This window comes from Corapipo altera, unplaced genomic scaffold (genome assembly GCF_003945725.1).
Source record: "Corapipo altera isolate COAL_440 unplaced genomic scaffold, ASM394572v1 58, whole genome shotgun sequence".
Classification (NCBI taxonomy): Eukaryota; Metazoa; Chordata; class Aves; order Passeriformes; family Pipridae; genus Corapipo; species Corapipo altera.
Window position 1 is genome coordinate 5,427,892 of NW_020884898.1, and position 14,842 is coordinate 5,442,733.

A 14,842-nucleotide genomic window follows, 5' to 3' on the forward strand; every position below is an offset into this window, starting at 1 on the left:
AATATAATGGCTTCAGACACGGGGTCTGACTGCATCTCCTCAGCCTGTGGTGCCTTTCCCCACCTCTGTGCTTGACCTTGGCTGTTCCTTGTGGTCCCTCTGTTCCACCATCACTGGAATTCATATCTCTGCTTGGTGTATTAGATTTTGGGGCAAATCTTGCTGAAAGTATCTCTGCAAAAAGTGTCTGCGTGGGTGGGATTTTAAAGCAGAACCAGTTCACTCAATAATGACATTTAAAGGAAAATATGTATGAAGTACAATCCAGAAGTAGGACTTGAGGTGAGGTGCTTTTGCTGATCCAGGAATTAGTTAAAACTTTGCAAACAGCAGTAGGTCTTACAGTTCTCGGCGCTGAGAAGAAAACGATCAATTAATTTTTTTAATATTTTTTTACTTTCTAAGTTACATTCAGCTGGAGAATGTGGTCCTTGTTTGTGGTAGCTGCCACACTGGGGTATGCAAAGCAATGAGCAATGTCACAAACTTTTAGGCCATGTGAGAACACTAGATCAGCATTTAAAACATGCATTTGGACAGTTTTAAAAACAAAGCACAAACTCTCTGTGTTTATATTCCTCCACACAGCAAGTTTCTATTGTTTTGGGTTTTTTTCTGCTTGAGAAAAAGCAGTCTCTGCTCCTGTAAGTAAACACCTTGCATTTAATATTCTTTCTGCATTGTCCTAAATTTGAATTATGGATTTCTGCTGCCATCACAGGAAGATTTCTTGGCCAGACATGCTAGAGGCATGCATTCATTTCTCCTTTATAATGATAATTTTTGGATGCTTCTCAGTGTTATTAAGGCACTTAAGGTGGGCTGCTTGGGCTGGTACCCAAGTGACTACTGCTGTTAGTGGTGTTTGACAGGTATTTTCAAGATTGTTATCCTACTAACAAGCTGATTGTAAAGTTTTGTGTAGATATTGCAGTGAATGCAAACACACTCTAGGAAAACAAAAGCTATTCTCTGCTGGTTTTAAACACTATACTTAATTTGGAATATCTCTTAAAAAAAATAGAAATTAGTAATTTTCTCTCTAGTCTGCCCTAACCTGTTACCTTGATGTGTCTTGGGGGCAGGGAAAGCTGAATTATCAGGAAAGTTAACAAAAACCTCTGTGTTCAGAATTTTCTTCTTGTTATTAAACTTTCTGGTCTTCTAGCCTTCGTTTCTATAAAGCTTTATAGTTGGCGTTTCAGTAGTTTGGCCATTACCACAACATTGTGAGGGTTACTGGCTTTCCAGCATTTGTCCAGAGTTTTTTGCAGCATCATCCAGGGGTCCTTGGCTCTGGGGGCTTGGAGTTACTTTCCTCACGAGTGAATTTTCTGTCATGGAGCCACTAAATTTAATTCTCTGGCAGGAAATGGCTTCACATCTCTATTTCTGTCTGACAGATCTTCTCCAAATAACCTTTGGTTTACTTTCCTCAGACATATTTAAATCTGTCACTTCTCTTAAAATTGAAGAGATTTTTAAATCTTTGAGCTCCATAGCTTAGTATTCATCTCTCATGCAGATGTTAAATTAATTTAGGCTCTATATTTGTCCGTGGAGCTAAGTCTTACAACTTCGACTTCGCCCACAGTTATTCCTGCTTTGGAAAGCTGTGCACGGAGCCTCTGATACTCGTTTTGTCACTTCCACACCCTCTTCCCTTTGTCACTGCCAGTGCCCAGACCAGCTGTTCACCACTTCTGCTCATTCTTTAATCTGCTGCACAGTCAGGTCACCTTTCCCTGTCTTCTCACTGCTCGGCACCTTCAGGTAGGATGCGCAAGCACAGCACCACAAGTGAGAATGGAGGGAGAGGGAGCCGACTTCCAGAATCCATCATAAACTCTGAGTTAAAAATGAATGTCTTAGCTGGATGCTGGAAAATGCTTCCTATGTTGGCACTCTGCTATTGTGCAGAGCAGGAAAGTACACAGGAATACACGTCTTAACATTCACTGTTCTGTCATCAGTCTATATATTTTCAAGTTCCCTTCAGCTACACACCTTGTCTTTGTATTCAATTGTATGCCTTAAGGCATATATTTATTAGCTTTTACTAATTAAAATCACTTGCAATATAAACACAGACTTAATATTTTTACAAACTCTGGCACCTAAGCTGAGAAACTTCAGGAGACCAAGAGGGTCTTTTCTTAGGCTTTTCAGTCAGTTGAGTGTTCTGGATGTGTATGTTCTGTACCTGAGGTCAGTGGTTCCTTTCCTCTTTGTTTTCTCCCTGGGGGGAGTAGCAGTAGTGACAGAGCAGGAGCATCTTGATTTTTTTTTTTTCCCCTCCTTAAAAGTTTTGCAATCAAGTCTTGTGATTATTCATGGAATCACAGAATATCCTGAGTTGGAAGGGACCCACAGGAATCATCAAGTCCAACTCCTGGCCCTGCACAGGACCATCTCCAAGAGTCACACCATGTGCCTGAGAGTGTTGTCCAAACACTTCTTGAACTCTGTCAGGCTTCATGCTGTGACCACTTTTCTGAGGAACCTGTTCCAGTGCCCAACCACCCTCTGCGAGAAGAAACTTTTCCTGATATCCAACGTAAACCTTCCCTAACTCAGCCTCAAGTTATTCCCTCAGGTCTTGTCACTGGTCACCACACAGAAGAGATCAGTGCCTGCCACTCCACTTCCCCTCACAGGGAAGCTGTAGCCTGCAATGAGCTCTGCCCTCAATCTCCTCTTCTCCAGGCTGAACACATCAAGTGACCTCAGCTGCTCCTCATATGACCCTTCATCATTCTCATGGCCCTCCTTTGGATATTCTCTAATAGCTTAAATGTCTTTCTTATAATGTGATGCCCAAAACTGCACACAGGACTTGAGGTGAGGCTGCACCAGTTCAGAGTAGAGCAGAAAATTCCTTGGCTCAGTAGCACTTTCACGTGGTCTTCCATGCAGCTGTTGGGCAGGTTACTTTCTGGTTTGAATCTGAAAATGCACATTCTGTTTACTGTTTATAAAAGTTACCAGCTGTAATTTTTTTGTTGCTAAAGTTTAACTATAGTTGACAGATGTTGATATTGGTTGAGTATCCAGTGTAATAGATCACATGTGGACAGTCCTTGAAATGCTTCCAATGAAGTCCAGGTTTCAGCAGATCTTCTGAGAGGACTTTGCCTGGTGGTAGTGAAGGTTGCAAAACTGGGAGCTTGGATCATGTGGGCTTCCTGAGGTGGGGGAGAGGAGAAATAGGATCTTATGGAGAGAACGGAAGCAAAGCGTGAAAGAAATGGATGTTGGGTGTCCATTAACTACCACGGCACTTGCTGTCTTGTTGGACCAGTAGTATAGCAGTCAGACAAGAAAATGCAATAGCTAAACTTCCACTAATGATTGTGGAAGAAACCTGAACACCCTTCCCAGGAACTCTACCTACTGCCTACAACTGCTGTGTAACGGTGCATCCTGACTGATGGTTCAGTGAGTGGATGTTCCTTACAGCAGTCAGACCTGCTGCAGGCACAAAGGGTCTTGGGATGGCTTGGGATACATCTCCAGTGCAAGGAAATAAAATATGTGCTGTTCTAAACTGATGTTTTTCCCCTATTTCTTTCCTGTAGCCTCGCCACGTGTTCAACATGCTGAAGAAGTACGTGCGCGCTGAGCAGAAGGACAGACAGCACACCCTCAAACACTTCGAACATGTCCGCATGGTAGACCCAAAGAAAGCTGCCCAAATCAGATCTCAGGTAATCCCCACTGAGGGTTAGTGTTTGTTCATAAACACTGTGAAATTTCTGTCCACCTACTTTTTATAAACTACCTGACTCCTTTCTGTGGACAACTCTATGTGCAATCAAAAATAATCCTCTCTCCATCAGATTAGGGCAAAGAGATGTAGTAGTGTGGGTATGATTTTTCTTCTGAGAAGAACCAGAAAACAGGTTTTCTGTCTATCCAGACAGCGAGTCAGTCATGGGCATTTCCTGAGGAGCCTTTCAGAGCATTAATGCTGAGAGCCTTAATTAATGCTTTGGTAAATAATACCTCTGGGAAAACGTCAGTAGTAGATTTAGCAACCACACATGGTTGTGCTTCCCTCAGCTGAAGTGGCGGAACAAGAAGTCCTGTAGCCACCTGACTGCGACCAACCTTCCTGTAGTCATTGCAGAGGTACTTGTAATGTCTATAAATGTGATTGCTGTGATGCACTTGAGTTTAATGTGTTCTTTTAAAATAGACACTGTAGTTCATGACATTTTAACTGCTGAATGTTACTGCAGTCCTCAATGTGTATGTTTTGGAACAGCTTTTATGTTGTCTTCATAAATCATGGAGGGTAAGAAAGCAAGAAAACAAAAACCCCAAGACTGAAGATGAGGCTGGCTTTCAAAACAGCAATTAAAATTGAAGGCACAATGGATAAGCTGTTAAAACAGTATGCTGTAATCTGTGGAATTTGATGCTGTTTCCTCTGCAGAATTCAATGGCAGGCAGTGTTCCAGCCACAGTTTTTGAACTGACTGGTATTGCTAAAAGCCAAATCAAAACCATGTACATCCCTGAATGGGAGATTAGATTTCTCAAATATCTGTTTCAACCAGATGTGTACATTCAGATCGTGCTGTCTTGAAATGGCTGGAGTTAGAAATGCACCCTTCTAACCATCTTCTGCTGTGACCATTGCCTTTGTCTTGTTTTAAGCATCTAACATGACTTAATTTCTAAGTCACTGGATTGTTTAATAGCAAAAAACAGTGCAGGTTGTGTGGAAGCACAGGTGAATGGAAACTGATATTTAAAAACAATAAGTGAAGTGTATTGCTTAGTATGCTGTTATAGGAATGAGTATTGATACAGCATCTTTGTTTCTTGAATTGGTCAGAAGGTTGGGAAATACAGCCTGGAGGATCTGTTTGTGAATTTTTTTTTCAGTGGCAAATAAAAACCAAAATATTTTGTTCAAAACCATAAATACTCTATTTGGATTTGAAGAAATCATACTGTTCTTTCATTAAAATTACTTTCTGCAACACATTTTCTTTTTTAGGCCTAATTACCCTGTCAGTCTTATTAATCTTTTAAAATGCACCTCAAGTTCTCTTTCTACTGAAGACAGGTGATACTTAGGAGAGTACCCTGGGCGAGCATTTATCATGTGATGTCGTGACTCAACCCGTAGCAATGTGAGGGCACCTGAGGCAATAGAGATGTAATCACATGAGGCGATGCAGTAATGCTTCTGGGTAGAAATATTTTTGTTTTCAGCTGAAAATGCTGGCAGATGTTTTTACAAAGCTTTTTTTTTCTTCTTCCCAGAGAGCCGTTTCTTTTCACAATATTGGGATTTAATATATAAGTAAATAAAACCAAACAACTGAAACACTTTGATGCAGCAGTCATTGCACCTCACTTGGTTTGCGTGTTCTTTGAAAACTTAAGGGTATGGGCAAATGTAAATGGTGTTGAAAGATGAATGAGGCTGTGGATTTCTGCCACAATAGCTGCTTGTGTACATGCTCTGCCCCACAGCAAATGTAAATCCCTGCTTTAAATAACTGCATTCCCATGAGATTGTAGGTAGTTGCTGTGGAAGAGCATCTAGAAGCTATTTTTGTAGCAGCTGTAGGAGAGAGGTGAATTTTGTAATGCATTTGACAGTTTCAGTACGTAGAGCATACTGAAATCGTATACCTAGAACAAGTGAAAAAAATCTTGCTTTCTATAACCTATAAAATTTGTGATAATGTCAAATTATCCGTAGTATTCCTCTCCTTAAAATCCTGTTGTTTCCGTAGGTTATGACACATCTACGTGTGATATATGAACGTATGAACCAGTCTCTCTCCTTCCTCTACAACGTGCCTGCTGTGGCTGAGGAGATCCAGGATGAAGTCGGTATGCAAACTATTAACATAGAATCAGGAATATATTTCTGTGATGAGAAATTACCACCAAAAGCTAAAATACATCATCTCATTTTTCCTATTGATTCACTGTCCCAGCTGAAAAATAGAGTAAACTCGCCAGTGTTCTTAAATTTTAGATTAAATTATAATGAACGTTTGGAATACAAATCCTGTATAACACATGCAGTGACGTCATCACATTGTTGTAAATGCCTTCCCTGAAATATGTTCATTGCCATTTGGAACCTCCATGCTATAGGGATATAGCTTTTGACAATGAGATTTAGCAAATCCTTCCTGGGTTTGGATACTTAATTTACATGATAAGTGTTTACATCATTTGATGTAGATGTTTTGGAAATCCTGCATCTAAAAAATTAGTTGCAGACCCAAGCACCCAAGAAAAGTGTACGTATCAACTTGACAGTAGCCTAATGGTCGTACATTTAGTTCTTGGTTAGATGGGCAAATGGATATCTCATTTCCTCTCACATATCCAGCACATGAGCTGGGCTGTGGATGAATCAAGTAGCAACAGTCCCATGCTTGCATCTTCCCTGAGTGCTGTCACAGCAGACAGCTGTGAGGGAGAGTGGCCCTTCCTTCCATCCAGGTTCACATTGCTAATGTGACTCTTTAGGAAAGATAACAGATGGTTAAATGTAAAGGCCGGAGGTGGGACAGCCATTGTCTTTGGAACAGCTTTTTTCACAAGATGTGAATGACAGTTGATGGATTAGTTTCACAAATAACCAGCCTCAGCTGACTAAATAAATTATTGATTTCTTTAAAACACAAGGGAGGGAGGCATGCCTCTGCAGTAAGGATTAGGATGCATTTAGGACGGAGGGAGGGGATGGACAGGGAGTAGCAGTGGATTCATTTGCCCAAAGCATAAGTTAGGAAGGAGATGTGCTTCTACTTGTGAGGTAGCTTGAGAGGGCTGGGGATGAGATCAGGAAGTTGTGGAAGGGATTGGGAGGAAACAAAAAGATAACTGGTTTGTAATTATCCTTCCTCGTGTGTTTCCGTGCTCCACAATTGTAAGGCACAATCAGCAGTCTTAGTCTGCGGGTGTAGAGTCATTTGGGGAGAAACAACATTTTATTGATCATTTGAAAGCATATTATTTCTGTAGCAAAGAAGCTGTCAATACTATTAGGTCTTTGAGATGCTCAGTTTGTTTTCCTTTTGCACTGCTATCGTTCCCTTCAGGTTTTTGCTTCAAATTTCAATTTATTCTATTCTTGGTAGTGTTAATACTTGTTGGTGAGGGCATTCTTCTAAATTTTCTTCTCCTTTCTAAATAAGGAAATAGAATGGGAATTTCAGAGTCTTTGAAGTGACATGAGAGCAAAAGTCTATTAACTGCTGAGTGGTTTACAAAAATCTGACTCCTAATCGCAAATGTGATACTAATTTTTTGGGGAAAAAAAGAGCCTGAAATTAGTAGGATATTATTTCCTAATAAGATGAGAGCAGCTAAGAAGTCTCAAAGAAAACATCTGTTACAGTCTCTTGAGTAGTTTTTCCCTACCTTGAATTTTTTTTTATGGACTAGGCTGTGCTAAAAACTATTCAAAGCATTTCAAAGGTTAAAGCAATGAAAATGAAGTTCTCACAGTGGGAGTTACTAAACAGTGCAAATTAAAGCACTATCAGATCTGGTAAAATATCAGATCTAGATAAAACAGTTCTCAGTTATGAGAAAAAAGCCCAATGTCTTTTAGTATCAACATTCTTCTCATTGGTAACATTTTCTGTATGCTTGGGTTTACATGTTGATTTTAATGAAAATTTGTGGAGGTCATTCCCATCTGTTAAAGGAGATACTATTCTTCTGGTTTTGAGCGCTGATCAACCTGATTGAAATTCTTTTCTGAAATTATTTAGTTTCTGAGTCTCTGTACTCTTTCTAAACCCATGGAAAAGGACATCTATTACAGGTGAAGAATCTGTGGAGAAGTAAAATTCTAATACAATTGCACTTTGTAGCATTCCCAAGAAATATTACAACTCTCATCAAAAAGACAAATGTTTCACTAAATATCTTCTGTTAGAACCATTGACTTAGAAATTCTGAGTCAGCAGAAAAGTTGAAAAATACCCTAGGTAAAAACATCTCACACACAGAGTGTCTGAATAATAAATTACATGTAAGGGGACATGGTTGAAAATAGTTTTAGTTCATTTTTTTTGTGCATTATGGTTTCAGTTTCTAGTTCCACTCTTTACTGCAGAGTTCTTCATGAACAGTCTTCACCTTCAGGAATGAACAATCTTTGCTTTAGAAGGCAGAACTCTTACAAGGGTAGTTTTATCCTAAATTGAACAAGTAGCTCTATGAGCAGGAAAATAAATGAGATCTAATTTGCTGTGAATTTATACCATGGGTTTAATTCCTCTTACGTCTAATAAGGTACTGTTTTTAACTAGATTTTTCTCATTACCAGAGATAGTATGACCTGTTTTGCACAGTTTCTCCATAGCAGTCATTGACAAATTTGAATCTCAGGTCTTGGAATTTATTTTTTTCTTTTTTTTAGAAACTAAGCTAGGAATACATGAAAATTTCCCTTATGTCTTACTGGTAGTCCATTGCCAAAGGTTCATCCATGAGTAGTAGGTGGTGTTCTGTCACTGAAAGATAAATGTGCTTGAAGGTGCACACTTTTAACTCCTGTCTGTTCTATTTGAAGTCTTTCTGCTGAGCAATGAATTTGAACTGTGTGAGGTAGGTTCTGGAGTTATTCCTGGGGCATAGAAGCTGTGTAGAGAATGTCTTCTTCAACAATCTGAAGATTTTTTTTTGATTAATGCTTGGTGATCGGATGAATCACAGTCTAGCAGTTGGACATTTGAAGTTCCCTTTAGAAATACAGACTATGTTTGAAGTTCCTGCCTCAAAAGACAGGGTTACAACCATAGTTTTAAGGTGTAGAATCCAAAACATGAAATTCAGCTTCTGTGCTAAAAGCAGGGGTTTATGCCTTTTAAAACAGCCTTTTCTTGTTACTTCATAAATCCAGCAGAGATGGTGGCAGGAAGTCAGGGTAAAATTTAAGAGTTGTAGTCCTTGTCTGCAGGTTTTCATCACCAACTCATGTCCACTGGCTTTAACAGTGAGTGTTGTAGTAGGAGTACATGGATACGTGGAAAGACCCACAGCACTCTGAAGGGTAGAAAGCAGCACTTAAAGTGAGGATTTTCCTGCTAAGCATTTGACCAGCATGTAGTGTACAAATGCCCCATTAGGGTGACAGGCTGGTATTGTAGCAGCAAATTCCAGATGTGTGAGGAAGGATACTGCTGGCTGTGTTTTATTCATGTTGGGGCGGGTCAAAAAGGGCCAGTATGAGAGTTGCAGAAGGAGATCTGTCTGACCATGACTGTTCTGACAAAACCTGGAAAGCATAAGCAGGTCACTTGGGTAGGGGAGGCCATTTGGCATTCTGGCTGCAAGTGATTTCTCAAGGGACAGTGATGCAAATGTGCTAAAAACCAGGTCACTCTCAGCAACTGATGTAGTTCTTGGCGTTAAGTGGGCTTTTTACGAGCAGGAGTATGCCCCAGGAATAGGAGAGTGGCATAGAAAATCTGAGATAGATACAGAAGATACATTTATTTGCACACTGTAGGTATTTGCCTACCTAGGTATTTGTACTCACCTTTTCCATCTGGTAAATCTTGTATAGTGTTCAATATGTATAGAAGCCCACAGAGAGCAATATCAGGCTTTAAGAGAAATCAGCAGGTCCTTTGAACACATCCTACTTTAAATCCTTATTTGATTAGGCTGCTTATCCATGTATGTAAAAGGCAATTTATTGCTGGGAGTGGCACAGCAGGCACAGCTTCTGAATCAGAAGCTACGTCAGAGCTTTGTGCATCAGCCACATGGGCAGGCAGCGAACTGAATTTTTAATTCTGTCTTTGCTGCTCATTTCCAAACTGATGTCCTCGGCTCCATCTTTTCTAGCCCACCACTGATAAAATATTCAGCACTGTATTATACCACAGCAGTATTTTACCTAAGATCAGAAATACTCGGTTATGAGCAATAAGTAAAAGAATATGATTTCTTCAGTCCCTTGGCAAATAAAATCAAGCTATTGTTATTTTATTATTCTGTTCCACTCTGCCTGTCTTGTTCTTCTGCAGCATGTTCTGGATGCCACGCTAACATTACATAGCTAGAAGAGAGGACAAACCCAGGCAGACCCCAGATCACTGCTTGCTTTCAGATTTATACGGTGTGCTATGGGTCAAATATTTGTGTGCTCCAGCCTAGCATGACAAAATTTGAACAATACATTTGAACCATACATTCCTCTTGACATTTGCTTTACAACTTCCTATGAAGATTTTTGTAAGTATTTTTAGAAAAAGGACAAGCTACAGGCTAAAGATGTCTGAAGACTTGCTTTCTTTTAACCCTTCCTCTTTAACCATCAGGCCCCAATACCTGTCAGTGGAGGATCCAAGTTAACACCGCCTCAGCTGGCTCTGGTCTTTCAGCATTTATTGGACTAATTGGTGATTTCTTTTTTCTAGCTGCTGATTCTGACCTGTAGTCCATCCACAGCCTTTCTGCATTTCTTGCCACAAGTTGAATGAGGATGCTGTTCTCCATTCATTCTCCTCCTTAAGAAGTCTGAGGGCATTAGTTGCTTGCTGCAGGCTAACAATCGAAAACAACCACCACTGTGGTTTGAGGACTGATATTGCAAAACTGAAACAGGACCTTGGGGGCTTTGCAAAAAGTAGTTCTGTGTCTGTCCTATTTGGTGCCATTTCTTTTGTGATTTGTTTTCTTCATCCTCTTCCTTAAAAACTACATTTTGAATATTTAATTAGTAATGTGTTTCAGACTGCAGTGGGACTTCTCAGTGCCTCGTTTTTCTGTAACTCAATTCCTTGTACTTTCTGTCTTGAGATTTAGCTGAAGGGAAGAATTCTACTTTTAAAAACTATATAGGATCTTGAAGCAATGCTTAGGATTTCTGAACCTTTATTTGAAACTGGGTTGCCATACCAAGATATCAGAATAATAAAGGGAAGTCAACATACATTTAATGTGTCAATAGCTTGTTAAAAGGCTATTGAAAGGTTTCCAAGGGTATTCAAATGAGATTGTACAGAATGGTATAGTTCATACCAAGTAAGAACAGTAATTACCTTATGATTCAATTAGACTAGAAAATTTTTGAAATTTCTTTTTACTTGTGGAGTTCTAGCAGTTCTAGGCTACTTCATGGGACCCAGTTCTAGTCTTCCTCTTAGAGTAGAGGCAAAAGTCCTGGTAGCAGTTGATTGATGCAATAATGTCATGCATCAGTGTGGTTATAATGCCTTTTTTTTTTTCTGGTGAAGTAAAACAGTGTTGTTGAAGCATGGGTAGATGAATTAGCACTCTAGGATTTATGTGTAGTGGGACAAACCAAGTTCAGTGAACTGGCATAGAGAAAGATAAGGAATTGTCATCAGTGGTGTTCTTCCTCAGAACAGTTGAGTTTTGCGCCACTTGACAAATATGCTTAATCCAGCCAAAGTAAATCCAGTGTGCAGCTGCAGCAGTTACAGAAATCCATAACTGAGACAGGTTGGACAATTCCTTTTGAGTTTTATACTTTCTGCCATTCTGGAGTTCAGTGGAATTGTCATTTCTAAATTACCCCAGGCACTCAGCTAATTCTGAGTAGGGGTGTTCAGTATTGGGCATAAGGAGATGTCATCTTTGCCAAACCATAAGTATTGAATTTCCACCCTCATCTCTTTAAAACCAGCACATTTTTCCATGGCAGTAAGTATTCCATTGAGATTTGTTGGGTATGTCTGCACCACAAAGAAATTTCTCAATAAACAGAGTTTCTAGAAGTAGCACAGTTATGTGTAGGTCTTGCCAAAGGTTCTGTAAAACCTGCCTGCTAGTTCTCAGGAGGCTGTTTGGTGTGTCTGTGCTGTGTCATACAGGCTTCCCTTTCCTGACATTCTGCTCTGCCCTCTGTGCCCATAAGGATAACGCAACTGGAATAAGCAGTCAAAAGCAGCCCTCAGTGAATGTGTATTTGCACAGGTACCCTGGAGTGACTTCAACACTAACTATGCCTGTGCTTTCTCCCCATAATTGATTTGGCATGTTTGTATGTATCCAGTAACCTTAGCTTTTCAAAGAAAAATTTGAATTTTCCCTGAAGTGGATATTTACCTTTAATCTTTTCCCTTGAAGGCCTATAGCATTCAGCTGAATAGATGGTTTTTTAGGACTCTAGCAAAAAATATGTTGCTGAGTGAGTGGTTAAAGATAGCAGAGTTCTCCCATATAAGCAAATGAAATAGATTTTTATATGCTTGAATACTGACATATGGCTCAGGTAGATTGCTTGATGAGCAATTAAGACCGTCTCCACCCAAGGACGTTGGTTTTTAAAGCATTTGGCTCGTTCATATACGTATGTGTGTGTATGTGTATATATATATATACACACACGCACACTTCAGCTTTTTTGTTTCTTTAAACATCACAAACTTGTGGTCTTTACTAAGCCATCAGTTTTGCCACTTTGTATTCTCTGTAAAATATTTTTACAATTATTTAAATGTCATAAATAGTAAGATGCAGTTTGTTGGAGCAAGGTGATGTATTTTGTTTGTGTAGGCAATCAGCCAACGGCACAGCAGCACAGAATGACTGAGGTTGCAAGGAACCTCTGGAGACCATCTGTTCCCAGCCCTCTGCTCAAGCAGGGCCGCCCAGACCCAATGCTTGGTCATCTTCAAGTGAGAATGTTGATGTTTAGAAGGAACCTCCTGTGTTTCAGTTCGTGCCCATTGCTCTGGTCCTGTCACTGGGCACCATGTAAAAGAGCCTGGCTTTGTCGTCTTTGTACTCTTCCTTTATGTATTTATGCATGTTGGGTGAGATCCCCCTGAGCCTTCTCTTCTCCCAGCTGAACAGTCCAAGCTCCCACAGCCTTTCCTCATAGGAGAGGCACTCCAGTCACTTTATCATCTCTGTGTCCCTCACTGGACTCTCTCCAACGTGTCCATGTCCCTCTTGTACAGAAGAGCCCAGAACTGGACACAGCACTCCAGGTGTGGCCTCACCAGTGATGGGCAGAGGGAAAAGCTCACTCTCTCCACCTGCTGGCAGTGCTTTGCCTAGTGAAGCCCAGGAGACCACCTTCTTTTCTAGCAAGGGCACATCTATAGCTTGGTGCCCAGCAGGGCCCACCCCAACTCCTCAGCCCCTGGCATTTCTTGATGCATAGAGGTGTTCTCCAGGAGCAGGAGTTTGCACTTCTAAGTGAATGAACTTTCCTCCCTTAGTGTTTTATATTTTAATAGGCAAAGATATTTGCCAGCTGGAATGACAGTTCTGTGTTGCTTTGTAAATTCTGTGCACTGTTTAGGAGCTTGGAAATGCTCCTCAGTTTCTTCTCCGGGTTGCAGACTCAGTTCTGTATGCTGTTAAAATATGTCCTTTGCTGCAGCTTAGGAGAAAAGGAAAAAAAATCTGGGAAATAAAACCAACATTTTCCTCTTTTAAGCATCTCTTACTTTTTGTCCAGAATATTTAACTGTCATAGAAAATTAGGGAGAGAATTGTAGATGATTAAAATAGATATAAACGCACTTCACTGACACTGATGTTCTGAAATGCTTTCATTAGCAATGTACTATATCCTCCCCATCTTTTGTAGCTAAATGGTCTATTGTGTCCTGTCATGGGTGCTAATGTTCTTCAGAAAAGATTTGAATCCTGATTTTTGTGTGCACAGGCCCTCTTTCCATCTCATAAATATTGTAAACATGACTTCAGCCAGTAAAAGAGCCAGCTTCCTCCAGGGCTCACAGATACTGGGATAAGGATAAATGGCTTCACATGGCTTTGGTTTGGGGTGGCTTTTTCATCAGGAAAAGATGTGGGACATCTTGTTTTCTAGTTCAGAAATTTAATTAGAATAAAAAGGTCTTATAAAGTTTATTAAGAGACTATTTTCCTCTGGTTTGAATAACACTGTTCTGTTTCACTTACATCTCTAAGAAATCTGATCTCATGATCCAAGTGTTAGAACTGAAAACCAGGAACTTCTGATAATAATCGTAGACTTGTAGTTTATAAATATTTTTTTAATTTTCCAAGCATCTGCTATTTCAGTGAATATTTAAATCTTTCATTCATCCTTTAGCAGGGGAGGTTTAAAGATGTTGCCTTGATTTTCTTCGGGAGCTGATGGACAGAGCACTCTGTCCTTCTTGAAGTTCTTATTCTGTGTCCTTGCCATTACTCCAACCTGAAGTATTTTTTCATAGACACTTCCCTTCAAATAGCAAGTTTTCATCCCCACTCCAGGTCACACAGGGAATTTATGACCACAAGACCACTCTGGGGACACAGTGGCAGCAGGCTGAGACTGTGTCCATTTAAAAACTTGTTTTAATACCCCTCTGTGCAACCCATTTGTGCTGTTGAGTGATGGATTTTCTCTTCCCAGTTACCCTGTTTTGGAAACACAGTCGTGTCATTCTGTGTGATTCACTCTAAGATCCTAACAGGAAGTGTTAGATTGTTAAAGAAGCAAAGTAATCATTTCAATTCTTACATACCAGCAAATTGCAAGTGGTCCAGTGAGAACCAGTTACAAACTGCCTGCAGAAGCTATATGTTATACTTATATATGGTATATTACAGAGCTAATATGTCAATCATCATCCCCAGAGAAGTCTCTGGAATTGTTACCCAGGGAAATTCAAGCACTAAAGTCTGAACTGCATCTCTGTGGGCAGGTATACTGAGGGGGATGGCTAAATATGCCCCTGATACCAATGATGTACAAAGTTCTGCTTTATTCAAACATAGCTTTCTTTTCAGATGTGCAGAGTGGAAATTCACGGGTGCTTATTATGGTCAGGAGTATCTGTGGTGTTCCTGCTAGGCAAGCTCTTACTATTGGGATACAAAGGGGAAAGAA

The 14,842-nt window shown here is 40.1% G+C and overlaps 1 protein-coding gene across 4 annotated transcripts in view; it reads left to right on the top strand.

Annotated features, from left to right (window-relative positions):
• The window catches only part of APP (amyloid beta precursor protein), a 204,051-nt gene that overhangs the window by 152,714 nt on the left and 36,495 nt on the right, over nt 1–14,842 (top strand). For all 4 annotated transcript variants that reach the window (XM_027648787.1, XM_027648790.1, XM_027648789.1 and 1 more), the window contains 2 exons: nt 3,579–3,707; nt 5,757–5,856. In XM_027648787.1, the coding sequence (XP_027504588.1) occupies nt 3,579–3,707; nt 5,757–5,856 (229 nt within the window). The remainder of the gene's footprint in view (nt 1–3,578; nt 3,708–5,756; nt 5,857–14,842) is intronic.